The sequence below is a fragment of the Aspergillus neoniger genome (genome assembly GCF_003184625.1).
Source record: "Aspergillus neoniger CBS 115656 unplaced genomic scaffold BO87scaffold_11, whole genome shotgun sequence".
Lineage (NCBI taxonomy): Eukaryota > Fungi > Ascomycota > Eurotiomycetes > Eurotiales > Aspergillaceae > Aspergillus > Aspergillus neoniger.
In genome coordinates this window covers 930,639-947,289 of record NW_020291139.1, presented here as the reverse complement: position 1 = coordinate 947,289, position 16,651 = coordinate 930,639, and the positions used below count along the sequence as shown (strand labels likewise).

Genomic DNA, 16,651 nt, shown 5'->3' with positions numbered 1-16,651 from the left:
CTTAAAGTATATCCATAGCTTCAGTCAATATTTTATTGTAATTGAGCTAACGGTGGGTGAGATATTAGAGTTTGATAAATGTTAGATTAGTATGGGATACACAGGTGGCCGACTGGCTTGCCTGGCCGACTCGCTTGCCGGTTACGTTAACTACTCTGTAAGAATGCGTGTCTCTGAGATCGAATTGCACACTGGAAAAGAAATGGCCAATTAAATTATGTATATTGATAGAAATATTTCACAATCTGTTCGAATGATAGCATACGACACAACAGTCTCGACAACACACTCACTCATGCTTGTAACACGTGCAGAACGTCAATCACAATCCGGTCCAAGTTGTCCACCAAGCCCAGTGCCTGCTCAACTAAAAGGCGAAACTCTCCATCACTGTCTTCGAACAGGTAGTGTTGTTCACGCTGCGTCGAGATCTGACATGCCAGTATTTTGACCTGAGCGTCTCTATCGCAAGCTTGATAAAATGCCGTGGCTTTATCAAATAGCTCCTTCCTCGACCTACATTCATCCAGTGGAATATAGCGTATCGCACCGATGACTCTCTGGGACCCGAGTCGAAATACAACCTTGCTAGGCTTCATAGGCTCAGTGGTATTGCTTGTATTGCTGGTGTCGGTAGTTTTGTGCCGCTTGTGTGGTGGCGAGGGCACGTACTTCTCTTCTTCAGATGATGAGCCTGCTTCCGATGAAGATGACGAGTCCGCTTCCGTATGCTCTTCGCTCTCCTGTGCGCGACCTCTCATAGAGTATCTTTTTGAGCAACCAGGTTTGACAGATTTCCTTGTGACTGTCTTATCTCTTGGGGATTTGCGACGGGTGACCGAAGGAGATCTGCTAACATCCTCGCCTGAGGATTCCTGGAGCTCCTTTAAATGTTCCCAGGCTTCCGAAGAGTATTTGATTTCCTCCAGGTCGCTGCTAAACACTCGGACTGCGCAGTGTTCTAGCTCCTCTTTCTCATCGACGCCAGACCATGGCCTAAGGTATGTGCCATGGACAGTGCGATGAGGCGGATCACAATAGACGAACCTCGCTGTGCCATTCGCCTCATGTAGCACGAGCACACAGTACTTGCGCGGTTTTGTGACGAGGTACCATGTCAGCTCGAGCTCATTGCCTTTCCGATCAAACACTTTCCAGACCATCGATCCCAGACGTCCACTGACTTTGCACCTCGGATATTCGTTCCCCTTGTCTTCGTGCCAATGTTCCAAAATTGTCATCAGATAACTAGGAAACGGGATGTCAGGTCCCAGCTCTGGCTTCGGGTTGACGTGCACCGCCTGGTCGTCGTTATCGCCTGCTTGAGACCCATCGGCAGAGACTGTTGGCTTCTGTTCTTCGTCGTCAGACTCAGTGTGGACGATGTGACGAGAGGCGCGCCTCACCCTAGCAGTGACGCATGAGCGTTGTCAGCCAACATGTATCTGAAAGCAGCAATTGATCTTACCTTTCCTTCCAGAAGATGACGGCGCCGTCTGCAGGGTTCATATTTAGTCTGGACGCGAGGGTTAGCATGGGCCAGTGCAAGTAAAGAGTGCGTGCTCGAAGGAGCTTCATTTAGTTGACTTACTCCTGGAGGAATTGGCGCGTTTGCTAAACAGACACGTCCGCTGATTATACCTAGCTCAGAGGGTTCTAAAGACGTCTGACAGTGGGCCTTCTTCTCGTTAGGTTATTTTTCATACCAGAGAAGCTGCTTAAACATAATGTGGCTTGTCTGTCAAAACTTTCTGGTAGGTGCCTTGTCACCCGCGCAAATCACCGTGGTTGGAATCTCACAATTCAATAATATGAAGTCTGAGTATGACTAGTGAAGCAATTCCCAATTAGCATTTCTAATATCGAGTAGATAAGCTCGGAATCTTCCGTACAAGTGTAAAGCTCAATTCAATTGACACCAACAACTCAGTGCACAAAAGTGAGGCAGCTTGCACTCAATGTCTCCGTTTCCGGAAGGTATGGGTGCAACAGAGCAGAGTCAAAGACGTTAGAAATCAATGCACATGCACAGTTTCAACGTGAAATCGAAGACCCGTGAAATGCAATGGAGTGGATCACCGAGAAGATTCTGACAGCTCAGTGCATTAGGAGTGAAGAAAAACCACTGCTCTGCGCACTTCATCGTACTTTACCCCCCGGGATATGAAACGGTATTTCCTGACGCGTTCTGGAAACCACCAATGGAACAGTTTGCCTCACCTCAACTGATAAGCAGCTACTAGTGAATGTTCCTATCACATTACGGGACCTTCTTCTTCAGCCCATAATAACCCCGGGATGGATAGTCCGGGGAAAATATGCATGCTTCCCCATCAAACTTTAACATACTCATCTTGACCCACGCCCACAAAGTCCAAAAGCAGATACAACATCCGAACATGGATTTTTCCACTTTCCGTGTAATTGCAGACAAATTCGTGCCAAGACACTCTAGACTATTCTGTTTAGCCTTCCAAACGCAGATCTAGCGGCCGGCTGCATCTGGCCACTGCAGAATACGAACGGATGGTTGTTTGCTCTTCTCCTTGACCACGGCGTTGGGTGGGCAAGCCCACCGACTGATGGTCAAACCTGTTTCCTTCCGGGCTAATATTAGCTATCTCCGTTTGGATTGAACTTTACTTTTTGATGTCCGATGAATCGGCAGACTGAACAGGTCATTCTTTAACCAGAATGCAGCTACTAAATATATACCAAATCGAAGCTGACTACTAATATATCTACTAGTTAAACAAGAGTATGGCCCATGTATAGATGTTTAAGATGATTGATCACTACACTCAAGGACCATACGAGCTACCACACCCAACATACACAGCAACAGAACCACATAGCTGGCAACAACACCAACGACAGCATAACCAGACACAGCTTTTACGCCACAAGAAGCAGTCACCAACCTATCGGCGAGTAACCACAACTGAAGCGGTGGACAGATCAGGCAACTACCTCAAGCCGAGGAAAAAATTGAAAGTACAAGGCGGCATGGTTTCACCTGGATATATAGTCTGGTGTCATGTTTCGGGGAATTTGAAACATAGCCAAAGAACGTCCTTTCTGGAGGGTTTTGGGCGTGTTACGCGTACGAAAATGGCTGGTATCCAATGCATTAGAGGTTGAGTTCTGACTACCACTGCCTTCTGGTTAGTACGACCTACTATCGGAGTATGGCTGGCTTGGTGGTTAGAGATGTGAGGTAGCTCCGACTGGAGAAATGGGTATACGCTAAGACGCATATTGAAGTTTAGGATGGAGGAGAGATAAGCTGGCTGGCATAGGTTTTCGGACTAGGTGGTAAGTTTACGCCATGGCCGATGGGGTGATTGTAGGTTCGCCAGTCGGAATATTGGATGATGACTGCAATATATTGAAATCATCGAAATTCCTGGTCTCCTTATTATTGGCTTTCTGTCTAAATGCTATTATGATGGTTTGTCCTTCTATACCAAACGGGATAACAAAGCCTTCCAACTTAGGCACCGAACAAGGACATCCAAGCGCGATTGCCTATGCCCTTGTGGGCAGCAGATGGATGGTCAGATTCAAAACAAAAGCCCGAAAGAGATGGTGGGTTTAGTGCAACACAAGGAAACCGAACAGTTATACAATTGGGTGACATGCTCTTATCGTTATTCATCTTAATCAATGCAGGGAAAAGATGTCTTCAAACGGGGCAGCCTCAAGAATTAGAGGGGCATAATTATGTTGGGTCTAAGCAGCACAAGAATAACACAGTAACGGGTATCAAACGCTCAAAATGATGGAACTGGACGCGTCTCGCCCAGTATGATGCTGACGGAAGCATGCAGTCGTGGCTCTTCATCATGATTGGTTCTGAGAATCAGAATTCTGCTGCGCTTCGGCTACCATTTTGGCCACCTGCGGCATGGTTTTCTCATCGATGCTATTCCTCCGGCCCCAGTTAGCTGGCTGCCTACGGAGGAATACGCCAACTGCACCGATATAGCCTTCGTGGCGCAGGAAGTAGGCTTGCTTCTCGCCCTTGGACCAGAATTTAATGGCGTAGGACAAGGTGTTCATGGTCTGCCGATGACCGCGAATAAACGAACCGCCGAAGTAGATGTGTTTCACTTGATGCTTTTCGGACTGCAGATAGGCAATCTGCCCAATGTTGTTACTGTGAAACGTTAGTCCCAGCCGCACATCGTGTAATTGAAGACGCGAAAAAAACATACCTTATGGCATAAAGTAGGCTCCTACTCATGTCTTCGTGCTGAAACTTCGGCTCGCCATTAGTTCGGCCGGCTTCGCCGTTGGAAGAACTTTCCCCATCCAAGCCCGGCTCCGTCTGGTTCTTCATACGGAAGACCTTGCCAAATGTACTAGCAATTGCAGTGTTTTTGAGGCCAATTTTACTGTAATCCATGCCGTAAATGTCACCAACCAACATGTCTACCCCGCTATTGTCCCCTCGGTCCGCCATTGCCAGCATGTCGTCGAAGGTGCGGGCACCGGTCAATAATGACATTATGCCCCAGAACGTACCACCACCGAGGTGTGTGCCGCCCACACGTTGGAACTGCTTGGGACCTGATACTTTGATCATTGATACACCAGAGCCAATGTTGACTAATAGGTACGGATAAACATCCGGTCGGGCCTCGGCAAACTGCATCGGCTCGGTTTCACTGTAGGTAAAGACCTCGTTCGGAATCTCAGTGATGAAGAAGTCAAGGCCTATGCAGAATGGTCAAAATTTGGACTTTGCTTATTTCCGTTGCAAGTGAGCTCGTGGTTGCAGCATACCCGTAATAAGGCACTCCATCTCGTCCTCCCGAATAATGTCAACATTGAGTGCTTCCTTGAGCTTATCGTAGTATTTGAAGGCGCCTCCACCCGTAGCCATTACACATAAAGCATCTCCGGATGGCCCGCCGAGCTTCTCGTGTTCCTCTTTCAGTTGCTTGATGAAGTCAATGCACAGATCGATGCGAGATGTTTCGAAATTTATGAAGTTTAATCGGCCGCCATTGTCGACAGAGTCCAGCTCCCGTGTGAAGTAAACCAATTTTGCTAGCGATCCGCCAATCTAATATTGAAGCAGCAAGAGTTAGTCAAACAAGTTGTGTGGTGGTGGTATTGCGCCGAGGGGTGCGATTGCGGGGAGCTTCAAAATTGTGCGGGGAACCGCGGGAGCAGCGAAGAAAAAAAAAAAAAAAAAAGTCACTCACGTCTACAGCCACATGGCTCACCAGACCAGTGTGATGTGGAAGACGAATATCATGGCCCTCGTAATGGACTCCGTCCGTTCTTACGGGACTCTTAGATCGCGGGTCATCATCAACGATAAAGGCGCCCTTGACGTTGATCTTGACGGATCCTGGATTGGTGATAGCCTGCTCCAGGCGACCACCCCGGGCGGTGGAATTGGATGTGGACGAGGACATGTCGTGTCAATGGCATAAAAATACAGAGAGGAATGGAGCGATGGGACCAGGGGAATTAGATGGACAGCAAGGAGCAGGTGGCCGTACCGGCGGACGAGGTAGTTACCATCTCGGAGTAATGGGATCCCGTGATGGTCCCTACGGCGTATATCTCCTTCTGCCCGCTTTTGTTGAGGTCGGGTGGAACCGAATTATTATTCTGACGGGCTGGGCATTCTTAGTCAACTCCTGCTTCTGAACAAGTTCGGTCAGACAACGGGCGGAAGGGATCCAAACAAAAGCAATCCTTATGATTCCCGGTGAGTTGGTACTTGCAGAATGGCCGGGTCTTGTTGTTCATTGCAGGGATGAACTGCATCCAGCCAATTCGGAGGATGGAAGGGGGTGGCCAATGACGTTGCCCAGCCCAGTTGATACCTCAGGCACTGACATGGAGTTCTCAGGCATGAAACCCCACATATTGAGGGTCTTACTAGTAGTACTAAGAAATTCTAAACGGCCACTCCGTTGTTATCAGATGATCGTTGAGCATAAGATCTCGAAGTACTTCTCAATGTGATTTATGCCTGCGGTCTTCAGGTTTCTGGTGACCTCTGTCGACACTTTCAAAGTATCAGTAACTACTAATATAGAAGTTATACTAACAGTTACTGCTGTGTGCGAGTGACGTTCAATTAGCAGCGACTAACTAGTCTGCACATTCCCGGATATGTCTCCCGTCACTGTGTAGTAGTAGTTCTTTTCCAATCCGCGCTACTGCTTCACCCAAAGTACTAACACCCAACCAAGAACCAGTGGTCTAGAACCAAGAAATCACCAACTCTCACCAAGCTACTACTAACATTGCGGTATAAAAATCATTTGAAAGATAAAAGGCTAGACCAGAAGCTCATTCGGTATTAAAAGTGTGCTTTTGTAGAAACTTGCGTATCTGTGAATACTTCTAGATTTCTGCGGCCTTCTACTAGTACTGTGGTATAATATCATATAATGGATGGAGAGCACAGTCACTTGGTATATCTATAATTAGGTACATAATACGTTCAGATAAGCATACAAACACCTTTAACCTTACGAATTATTGTATGCAGAGAATTAGGTTAATTTATAGCTGTTCGCCGGTATGTTCCGCGAGTTCTGCCGACAATAAGCAGGAAATCAGGGGTATTAAAGCTGACTGGCTTCTGTATACCAGCTCTGCATCAAATGAATTTGACTTGACTACTACTTTACTACCTGCTCACCTGAGGGGTGCTTGCTGTTCTGCTAGTCCATTTATTCCCCGCAACTCTTCTTCTCTCCCCTGGCAACCTGGAGTCCTGCAGACCAGCAACATTCACTGCCCAATTTCCATTTTCAGCACCGTGTTCCATAAAATTTCCTTCCATTATCTGTCATTGTTTTGCTCTTGCCATCTCTCCTACGCGTCTCGCGTCTCGTTCGTTTGAGAAAGCTTTCTATCTCCCAAAGCTTTACTTCCCCTCACATCCTCCCTCTCACTCCTCTTTCCAAGACCAATTCCCATCTCAGGCGCACTCGGTACACTTCAAGGAGTAGAGACGATACTCGTTCTCTGTAAGTATAACACCACTTCTTACTAAGAATATCCCTCACTAACCAACCGTCTCTATCTAGATAAATCCAGATTCATTCGGATTACGCGTGTTTGAACCTGCCATTGTCCCTACCGCGCAACAATGGACAGCTTCAACGTCTCGGATATGAGCACCGCGCTCAAAGAAAGCACGGGCAATCAATCCAGTAATCCTACCGAAGCTTCCAACGCTGCCCGCGAGAAGGGTTGGACGACTCCCAAAGGCTACGATTACGAAAAGTATACTTCTACTCTTCCGCCACTCAATCAGCCCCAGGGTGACAACCAGGAGGAGCTCCCTGAGTGGGCCGCTCAAGCTGCAAAATATGAATGGAAGGATGAATTTGGGGACGTTGGCCCACGGAACCCTGAGCTCGAAGAGATGCTGTTCCGCAGCGAATATACTAACCGAACCGGCTTGAAGATCGGAAAGTAAGTTGGCAATATCTTAACATGCTATAGATTCATGTCTGAATCATGTTAGTATCCAGAACATCGAGGTCATCGCGGAAAGTCGTGAGAGACCAAGTCCCATCAAGAACGTAAGTCGTGTCATGGTACCCACATGATTGAATTCGACTGACAATGTCTAGTTTGATGATGCCGGCCTTCATCCTATCATGCGCGAGAATATTCGCTTGTGTAGATACGAGTTCCCGACCCCAATTCAAGCATATTCAATCCCCGCGGTCCTTACTGGCCATGATTTAATCTCCATTGCTCAGACTGGTAGGTGAAGACCCTCACATAGCAGAGCCATGCTAACAGAAGCAGGGTCTGGAAAAACTGCCGCATTTTTGATCCCGGTTCTGTCCCAGCTGATGGGAAAAGCTAAAAAGCTGGCAGCTCCGCGTCCCAATGTCGCAGCTGGCTACAATCCAAGCGCCGATTCTGTGCGGGCTGAACCACTGGTGCTCATTGTTGCTCCTACCCGTGAATTGTCAACCCAGATTTTTGATGAAGCGCGACGCCTATGCTACCGCTCCATGCTCCGTCCTTGCGTTGTGTACGGTGGTGCGCCGGTTCGTGACCAGAGAGAGGAGTTGCAGCGTGGCTGCGATATCCTTATTGCAACTCCAGGCAGGTTGCTGGATTTCATGGACAAGCCGCACATTCTCTCTCTTCGTCGTGTCAAGTAGGTTCCTCACATTTAGTGCGAATGTCACTAACATGACCGCAGGTACACTATCATCGATGAAGCAGACGAACTTCTGCAGTCTGACTGGGAGTCCGACTTTGCTAAAATCATGTCTGGAGGAGGCAAGTCGTTTCAGACACTATAGGCATTTCCATATACTGACGATTTCAAGACATCAATGAGGACGCTGACCACCGCTACATGATGTTTTCGGCCACTTTCAACAAGGACTGCCGTAAGCTGGCGCGCAATTACCTTGCAGAAGACCATGTCCGTGTGCGCATCGGAAGGCCTGGCAGCACTCATGCCAACGTTGACCAGAACGTAAGCATGCATGGCACTTGTAGCAAGGAATTTACTAACAGTGCATTTAACAAGATCATCTACGCTGAACCTCCTCTCAAAAAGCAATGCCTCTATGACCTGCTTCTGGCTATGCCGCCTTCGCGTACACTGATTTTCGTCAATTCCAAGACCCAGGCAGACTTCTTGGATGATTACCTTTACAACATGGGTCTCCCGAGTACCTCTATTCACTCTGATCGCACCCAGCGTGAGCGGGAAGATGCCTTGTAAGTTATTACCCTTCATACCTCGTGCTCCAATGTTAATGCGGTCAAGGCGTGCGTTCCGCACTGCAAAGTGCCCCATCCTTGTGGCAACCGGGGTTTCTGCTCGCGGTCTCGATATTAAGAATGTCATGCATGTCATCAACTTTGATCTTCCACGGGTTCAGCATGGTGGTATCACGGAATACGTTCATAGAATCGGTGCGTCACCGTCCCACAATTCAAAGGCATAACTATGGAATTCGCTAAGTCTTTACAGGACGCACCGCACGCATTGGTAATGAGGGCCTCGCCACCTCGTTCTACAACCATGACAATGATGCGGACCTCGCCCCAGATCTGGTGAAACTGCTCATCGAGAACAAACAAACTGTCCCTGACTTCCTCGAATCTTATCGTCCTTCGGATGATGTTGTCAAATTTGACGACGATACTGATGACGAGATGAGTGGGGGAGAAGACAACAGTGGTAACACCGATGCCTGGGGAGGAGGAGGAATTCCGATGGAGTCTGATGACGCCGAAGAGGCTGAAGATAACTCCAAGTGGGAGTTTTAATCCACGTCCAGACTTTGCCACGCCTTTTTACCAACTGCATGTCGCCTGGAAATCCGTTTCTTTGATCGAAGCTATGGAGAGGAAAATGGGTGAAAATAAAGAAAAACAAAGGAGAAAAACGACAGATGTTTGTGAGTGAAAGGCCATGCTCGTGGGAGATTCGGTGACTGCGTCTATTTCCACTTCTTTCTTTTTAGAGATCATATCATGATTCACCAGGCAGGATCTGGTGTGCGATTGTTTGACTCCATGGCACAGAGACGACTTGCAGCCTATCTCTCGCCTTGGGATCTCACAGAAGCTTGGAACTGATTGTCCCAGTGAAAGGACACAATGGATCTGGGCTACCTGATGGATCCTACCGACTGCGGGTCATGTTGGGAGGCAGGGTGGGAGCATGGCAAAAGCAATTGTCGTTTCCCTGCTGTAAGGAGACTTAACATAATGGTAATCGATCTACTAAAAGTCTTTCTTTGCTTCAGCGAGCTAGAATTCCTAGATATGCGCTTTCCTTCGGGTGCACCGCACCAACTTGCTCTTTCCTCGGGTACCATGTAGCCAACCGGTAAATGACTTCGCTCTCTCACGTAGACTTAGGTGACACATGCCTTGGAGAATCAGCAACGCTGAACCTACACTGGAAATACTGGTAGCTGTGGTTTATATTCAAGATTGTGCGCAATCATGGTGACCTGCAAGCAGTCCGTCATCCTCCTGATACTTATAACCTTCGCCACCTCAGCTGCTACTCGTGTCTTCTTTCCGAGCAACACAACCAGCAGCAACACCACCGGCACCCCCTACAATCTCACTGCTCCTATAATCATTGATACCTTCAATAACTCACATCACAACACCCTAGGCTTCTGGCACGGTGGCTTAGAAGGACTCAAGATCGACTACGGTCAGAACTACGTCCGCTTCTACCCAACAGATCCCGACCATAACTACAATACGCAGCTCTCACCAGCAACATGCTTCAACCTGCTACCCTACCGGACAACCCACTATTTACACGTTCAATTTACCGGTCATATCAACTTCAGTGTTTCTCTCACCCAAAATAACATCCACTGCGACTCCACCCGCAGCCCGTTCCCAGAAACCTGGGACTCTGTCGAGGCTGCCAGATATGCACGCGGCAACGACATATACATTCCTCTCTGGCATTTCTACATTGATCACTCCCGAGCCGTATCGGTATCCTTCAACGGCTTCTTCTCACCTGGAGCGGTTACTCTCTACAAGGTTGAAATTGTCAATGCTGGTAGTGTACCCGCTGGATTCCCGATCCCACGTCGCGAGGACAATGGTCGTGTGCTACTGAGATGCTCCCGACCCGGGTCATTTGCGTTTGGAATAGACGATGGGCAGCCGAGATTTGCTCAGGAGGTGATGAAGATTCTCGAGGAAGAGAACATTTTGGTCACGTTCTTCGTGGTAGGGCTGGGATTGAGAGATTTAGACACCAACTTCTCGAGTGTTTACAGAGAGATGTTGAAGCGAGGACACCAGGTGGCTCTACATTCGGATACGCATCGGAAGTGAGTGGCCCTCTATCATCTGGCTTCAGTTGGATAATAACAATGGAAAAATACAGGTTGGAAGGACTGGATACTGTTGAAGCCATTGACCGTGAAATCGTGGACAATATCAAGTCGTTTCGACAGATCCTTGGGATTGAGAGTACGTAAATCTTGGTTACCATCATTGTAGAACTCAAACCGCTGATTATTGACAGGTCGCTATTTCCGTCCCCCCTTCGGCACACTCGGTGCGAGAACCCGTCAACGGCTCGCAAAATATATTAAGGATCCCCAGATCATCAATTGGAGTGTGGATATTGAGGATTGGCTGTGGGCGGACACAAAAACACCCGAAAAGCAGCGCGAAGCCTTCATTCGAGACGTGAGACGCGGGGGCAATCTGGCTGTCATGCATTTCCTCAGCCCGACGACGGTACAATACTTCCGTGAGGTCATTCGATTCGTGAAGAGCATGAACGCGACGATTATGCGCATTGACCAATGCCTTGAAGACCCACAAGCTCCCCCTCTAAACATTACGGCGCCTTGACTCACGTGTCCGTGCCTTTCTCTTCCTAATTTCTATCCTCTATTGACTCCCCTGTTTTGTAACAAATCCATTTTCTTAGGCATCACTATGAGAGGTTATTATTGCTATTATTCCAACCGCTGTAAATATGGTTGTATAAAAGTAGCCAGCCCGAATCCACAAGAGTGCCTTCAGTCCAGTAAATTTCCAACGCGTGTAGCTACGCTGCCAAAACTATATTCTAACATCTACGAGCCACAACTAGCTTTAATCTCATAATCTTTCCGATTCGGTCTAGCTAAACACCTGTGACAAGCTAGCATATATACACGCTAGCTTCCATGCTGGCTTTGAACGCAGACACACAAGTCAAGTCAAGTGAAGTACAGAAAAGTAGAAACGAAAGTACCGACAGTCCCAGACGCCGTGGTATTGATGCAGGGAAGAAAAGCAGATGCTCAAGATAAGACAAGAGTGGAATAGAAAAAGCCACCGACTCCTCTCCCAAACGCCATTTCAGCATCGCGTATACATATACATATACGTATGCCGATGCGATGCAGTTAATGATGCATGCTACTATGCTAGTAGCAACTCGATCAATCAATCAAATCAAGCAAGCCCATGGTTATACAACACACCTGAATCAGGAATCTGATTGTTGAGTGTGTTTTGGTTCTTTGAGGAAGAAGAAAAGATAATGGTAAAGGGATAATTCGTCCCGCGAATTTCAAGAAGGGGGAAACACGCTCAGAGTCCAAAGTCAGGATGAGGACAGCGCGGCGCGTTGTCCATAATGTGGTCGACCGTGCTGAGGATCCAGCCAGATCGGGCTGTCGGGTTCCTGACTCCCAGTCGGGGCGTTTCGCCCGTGAAGCAGACGCCGTCGCGCATGACGAACTGCGCGCAGCTTCGGGAGCTGGAGCAGAGGGTTTTGCATTCGTGGAAGTCGGTGATTTTGGGGTGTTCCTCGTCGGAGAGGTTGTCCCAGCTGTCGCGGACGTTGGAGAGTTCAGGGTAGATGAGTTCTTTAAAGACATCGCGGTGGAGGAGGATGTTGCTGGTGGCCTGGGTGTGGAGGGGTTGTGTGTTAGCAGGGGTATGCTGGTTACGGGAGTATGGGGGATGGGCTTACCTGTCGACGTCGGCGTTTCTCGAACTCGTAGAGATCCTGGATCTCATGAGATGTCAGGTGGTGGAATGCTACTGCGGGGAAGCACCATGGCTTGCGGTAGAATCCCTTGGCGAACTCGTCCAATTCTCCGACGTTGGAGTTCTGCAGGATAGGCCATGAGTAGCGCAGGGTGACACCGGCGTCAGCGAGAACCTTGCCTAGGACACAGTCGCCAGCCCAGTGCCAGTCGGTGTACTCGTTCAGTTCTACGGTGCGGGTCGCGTACTCGTTCGAGGCGAGTTGCATAGCGGGGTTGGAGACAACGAAGCCGGAACCGCCATGCGCAAAGATGACGTCTGCGATCTGGGTCTCAGTGCCGATGTAGTGGGGTTCTTTAGGATCGAAATGCGAGAGCCATTCGAGGAGTGTCGGCCACGAGAAATAGGTATCTGCCTCCATGAAGACATACCATTTGGCGTTATTCTTGTAGGTGAGGGCCTGTTGCACCATGGGAAGGAATTTCCATTTGTCGAGCTTCCAGCCCGGATTATTAGGCTTGCCAATGTTGGAGTTGGCTTCATCAGCGAAGTCGGCTGATTCGAGACCGGCGCGACCTTGTTCGCGGAGACGGTTGTAGAGGTTGAAGTCGGCAACGGTGTCTCGGACAGTGCTGTCCATAGTGCGGAGAGCGTCATGGATTTTGACGCCTTCGATTTCTTCTTCGAAATCCGAGAAGATGATATAGTTCGGGACGCAGCGCAGGGTTGTCTGGAAGTGAACCGGGACTTTGTCGAGGGCTTCGGTGACACCTGTCTTCATGACTACTAGGACATCTTCGATCCCCTCGAGAGGGGGGCATTCGGGCGGCTCATTTGGAGCGCTCTGCGGGGTGGTCTGCGGAGTGCGGAGCTGGGTAGCGCTGCGGGTGTAGAGCTCCGGGCGGATGGAGAGAAAGTGGTAGAGAAGGAATACACCCAGGAGGGAGGCGAGGATGGTGATGCGACGAAATCGACGGACTGCCATTTTTGAAGGAGCGCGCGGTGAGGGGAAATTTTAAAAAGCCTGGGATGGAAGCGGTCGCCGACCTGCAGCGGAGCGGGATCGAGACACTGAATGCAATAGAGTCTTGAAACAAGCAAAAGAAAAATTATTATTGAGCGAATCCTCCAGACTGATACAAGGTGTCAATGCATCTTTCGTCGTCACTGTGCGCCAAAAAAAAATGCAGAATACTTCGGGTGAAGAGCACTCGGTCGTTATTTGCCGGCGGGGAAATTCCTGGGGAGAAGCAGGAACGGAGGGGGCTGAGACAAAGGGATCGGAGTCCCCTGGCGGTGGAGGGGGGAGGGAGGAACAGGAGAGAAAGGAGGAGGAGGAGGAGGAGGAGGAGTAAAGAGCAACAGGGGAAAAAGATCGAGGAAGCAAATCCCCGAGATCGACACCAGGCACGTTATGGTTATTATTATTGTTCGGAGAGACAAGAGGGCGTGGAGATGGCGACGTAGGAAGGCACGTAGACGGGCGAAGATCGGCCCACGCTGGCCGGCGATCTGAAGGGCTCCTAAGCTGTCGATGACGCGTTAGCATCGGAATGGCACCGTCTGACTGGAGAATGGAGCTTGATCCATCGCTTAGCTTTGGGGGTCTTCGCGGCGCCTAACCATGGATTGCTGAGGAGCTGCAAACCTGAAACCCGCCCCTGACGAGACCCGTCAACCGGTGAAGCTGTCAGAAGTTGAAGAACTTCCGAGGTTGCTCCATCTTTGGTGAGAGGATCAAAATCAAACTCTCAGTCGATCAATCACATCATCATGCTGTTTCTGGCGTTAAGGGGGGAAGGAGAGGGGAGGAAGAGGAATGAACATAGGAGATTCCCGCAATGGATGAGGGAGACACGAGAAAAGAAGGGGAGGGGCGGAATGTGTGTGTGGGTGTGTGTTTGGTTCACCTCAAATCCGGCATTTTGGCCCCTTTGGACGGACTGATTGTTTAAATCTGACAGCAGCACTAATTACTGTTACATCTTGAGCATGGTGGTTGAGACACGGTAGTTAATTCATCTCCTACGCTAACTAACTATACAGAAAACTTCCGGCTTACACAGTAAAAACGAGTTAAGGACCCTAATTAATCTATCTGGAGAAGACCCTCCTGCCTCAGGTTTAGCTGCATTCGTCATGCTTCCAGAAACGCACACTTGAAACTCCTTCCTCTCGCACGCCACACTTTGGATGTCTCGACCCAAAATCCATGTCTAGGACTTGGCATTGTGTTGAGCAATTTTGGTCGAATGCAACTTGACCAACTCAGGGATGATCAAACTTTCGATCTCCACTCCCTCAGCCGAGATGATGGCCTCGTCTTCCAACGGTCTCTGACTCTGCCCGCCCCCACCGGTTTCTGCCTGGGTGGATTCGCCCGCCCGCTTGGCTTCGGCCAAACCAACCTGCGCCTCACTGCCAGAAATGCTCTTGCTGCGCCGCGATTTCGGCACCCGGATCCAGCGCTCGTGCGGGGGGTCCGGGGTCACGAACACCACCTCCCATTTACGTGTGGTCAACAGGTTACCAATCACCAGATGGTGCGCATACCGCTGGAGTGCCGTCTGCGCCTTGTATACGAGCAGGTTGGGGTCCGTTTCAAGTTTGAACGACACAATCATACTGCCATCCGGCGCCCACCCATTCACCAACCGATGTAAGAACTTCGGGACAGGGTCCAGATCGATGATCAATTTCTTACTATGAGATGACGGTTGCGGCTCAATCCCGCCCGTGTAAATGTCCGACGAGCCAACTGCCTGGTCCTTGGTTAAGTGGTCCGGCAGCTCCGACGACTGGATCTTGTGCTCAGACATGCGGTCGCTGGGGATAAAGAAATCGCTGACGGCAGCGGCCAGGTAGAACAGAGCGTTGGGACCCAATGGCTTCATGAGCTGAGCCAGCGACCGTAGCTCGAAGAGGTACTCCGAGACTGTGGTGAACGGAAGCAGGAGCAGGAGGTTGTTCCGCTTCGCATAACGATACTTTCGCAAGACATCGCGCATTTGGTCCTGGTACTCACTGCGCACCTTGATCGGTCGGTGATCCGACTCGTTGGTTTCTGTGGCATCAGGCACCGGTTCCTCCTCATCCATGAAATCCAGAAAGCAATTGGTCGAGTGGCTGTAATGCCGCGAGTATGGCAACAGACTGAATTGCCGATGTAGGAAAATCACTGCATATCCCTCCTGAAGAAAGTATTCTGCCGACACAGCACCTCGCGTGCCCGCGCTGAAGTTGTCAATGAAGCGAACAGTCTGGTTCTCTGTACAACGGTCAGAATCTTTCTCACGTGCACGAGCCATCCCACGAACCAAGAGGAACGGTGGTGCCCCCCGATGTCACCAGGACAAGGCGTCGGTTTGCTTGGGCGTGGTAATCGACAAAAGCTCGAGCGAGGGCTTCATGCTTCGGGAGGGCTTTGGGCGGGGGGTAGTTGTTGAAGTAGACCGACTCGGCCTCGGCGGGCGTCATCTCTGGCGTCGGAGCGGACGTCATACTGAAATGTATAGCAATTGCTCACTGTTATGCGACTGAGATGTATGTATATCCAGCAGATTTATATCTATCAATGCGTTCAAAGAGTTCTACTGCATCAGTGCAGGCAAAGGCGGGGATGAGACAAAGGTCGGTGCGGAAAGATGAGCGACGGAGAGGATCTGGGGACCACGACAGCTCTGCAAAAGCAATCTGCGTATTGCAGCCAGGAGGACAGACGATCGACAACAGAGAACGGGAGGGAATTCAGGAGAAAGATCGAAGTCTTGGTGTTTTGGTGTATTCTGACATATGCCGGGTAGTTCGGAGCACGGGGTGCGATAAGTATCGCGACTGGTAGATTCCAGCCCGCCACCTGTGAGCTGAGGGATTAGCTTTTTCCCAACTGGTTAGCACGCACTGATGGCTATTTCACAATGACCAAAGCAATCTACAGATTTGGCTTTCTGCAGATAGATAGTTTGGTTTAGATGGTCTGGTGGAATGTTGTTGGTGAACTTCCACTTTTCCTTCTCACCGGGAGGGGCATTTCACCGCCTTCGGCTTATGACGCACCATCCCCGGTTCTCGGTTCATTCCTCTTTCATCCATCCGCATACAAGTCTCCCCTTTCTATGTTGTGCAGCACTAGGTCAAAATAATATTGTCAATTCAT

At 49.5% G+C, this 16,651-nt stretch overlaps 8 protein-coding genes across 8 annotated transcripts; 2 read left to right on the top strand and 6 right to left on the bottom strand.

Moving 5' to 3' along the window:
* Positions 1-293: 293 nt before the first annotated feature.
* BO87DRAFT_433803 (uncharacterized protein) lies at positions 294-1,509 on the bottom strand (the record flags this gene model as incomplete). The annotated part of the gene is made up of 2 exons (XM_025627680.1): positions 294-1,248; positions 1,469-1,509. The coding sequence occupies 2 exons, from the start codon at positions 1,507-1,509 to the stop codon at positions 294-296; spliced, it is 996 nt and encodes a 331-aa protein (XP_025481375.1).
* A 1,897-nt stretch (positions 1,510-3,406) lies between these two features.
* On the bottom strand, positions 3,407-5,718 carry BO87DRAFT_356427 (pantothenate kinase). Its single transcript, XM_025621370.1, has 4 exons — positions 5,214-5,718; positions 4,789-5,071; positions 4,218-4,719; positions 3,407-4,159 (listed from the first exon to the last, which is right to left on the bottom strand). The coding sequence occupies exons 1-4, from the start codon at positions 5,427-5,429 to the stop codon at positions 3,844-3,846; spliced, it is 1,317 nt and encodes a 438-aa protein (XP_025481374.1). The 5' UTR covers positions 5,430-5,718; the 3' UTR covers positions 3,407-3,843.
* A 1,146-nt stretch (positions 5,719-6,864) lies between these two features.
* On the top strand, positions 6,865-9,709 carry BO87DRAFT_458029 (DEAD/DEAH box helicase). The gene is made up of 10 exons (XM_025628846.1): positions 6,865-7,004; positions 7,065-7,455; positions 7,508-7,565; positions 7,617-7,752; positions 7,798-8,158; positions 8,204-8,283; positions 8,334-8,485; positions 8,540-8,733; positions 8,783-8,931; positions 8,990-9,709. The coding sequence occupies exons 2-10, from the start codon at positions 7,127-7,129 to the stop codon at positions 9,286-9,288; spliced, it is 1,758 nt and encodes a 585-aa protein (XP_025481373.1). The 5' UTR covers positions 6,865-7,004; positions 7,065-7,126; the 3' UTR covers positions 9,289-9,709.
* Positions 9,710-9,972: 263 nt separating this feature from the next.
* On the top strand, positions 9,973-11,431 carry BO87DRAFT_433790 (polysaccharide deacetylase family protein; the record flags this gene model as incomplete). The annotated part of the gene is made up of 3 exons (XM_025627679.1): positions 9,973-10,832; positions 10,889-10,974; positions 11,030-11,431. 3 exons carry the CDS (start codon positions 9,973-9,975, stop codon positions 11,362-11,364), a joined length of 1,281 nt encoding a protein of 426 aa, XP_025481372.1. The 3' UTR covers positions 11,365-11,431.
* Positions 11,432-11,626: 195 nt separating this feature from the next.
* BO87DRAFT_26113 (uncharacterized protein) lies at positions 11,627-12,003 on the bottom strand. The gene has a single exon (XM_025618881.1). The coding sequence runs from the start codon at positions 11,864-11,866 to the stop codon at positions 11,660-11,662; it is 207 nt and encodes a 68-aa protein (XP_025481371.1). The 5' UTR covers positions 11,867-12,003; the 3' UTR covers positions 11,627-11,659.
* On the bottom strand, positions 11,980-13,826 carry BO87DRAFT_26110 (glycosyltransferase family 31 protein). Its single transcript, XM_025618880.1, has 2 exons — positions 12,479-13,826; positions 11,980-12,411 (listed from the first exon to the last, which is right to left on the bottom strand). Exons 1-2 carry the CDS (start codon positions 13,478-13,480, stop codon positions 12,094-12,096), a joined length of 1,320 nt encoding a protein of 439 aa, XP_025481370.1. The 5' UTR covers positions 13,481-13,826; the 3' UTR covers positions 11,980-12,093.
* Positions 13,827-14,513: 687 nt separating this feature from the next.
* BO87DRAFT_375488 (phosphopantothenate--cysteine ligase CAB2) lies at positions 14,514-15,843 on the bottom strand. The gene is made up of 2 exons (XM_025623054.1): positions 15,813-15,843; positions 14,514-15,763 (listed from the first exon to the last, which is right to left on the bottom strand). The coding sequence occupies exon 2, from the start codon at positions 15,591-15,593 to the stop codon at positions 14,712-14,714; it is 882 nt and encodes a 293-aa protein (XP_025481369.1). The 5' UTR covers positions 15,594-15,763; positions 15,813-15,843; the 3' UTR covers positions 14,514-14,711.
* BO87DRAFT_375487 (uncharacterized protein) lies at positions 15,648-16,464 on the bottom strand. The gene has a single exon (XM_025623053.1). It carries the CDS (start codon positions 15,994-15,996, stop codon positions 15,787-15,789), a length of 210 nt encoding a protein of 69 aa, XP_025481368.1. The 5' UTR covers positions 15,997-16,464; the 3' UTR covers positions 15,648-15,786.
* Between the last annotated feature and the right edge of the window lie 187 nt (positions 16,465-16,651).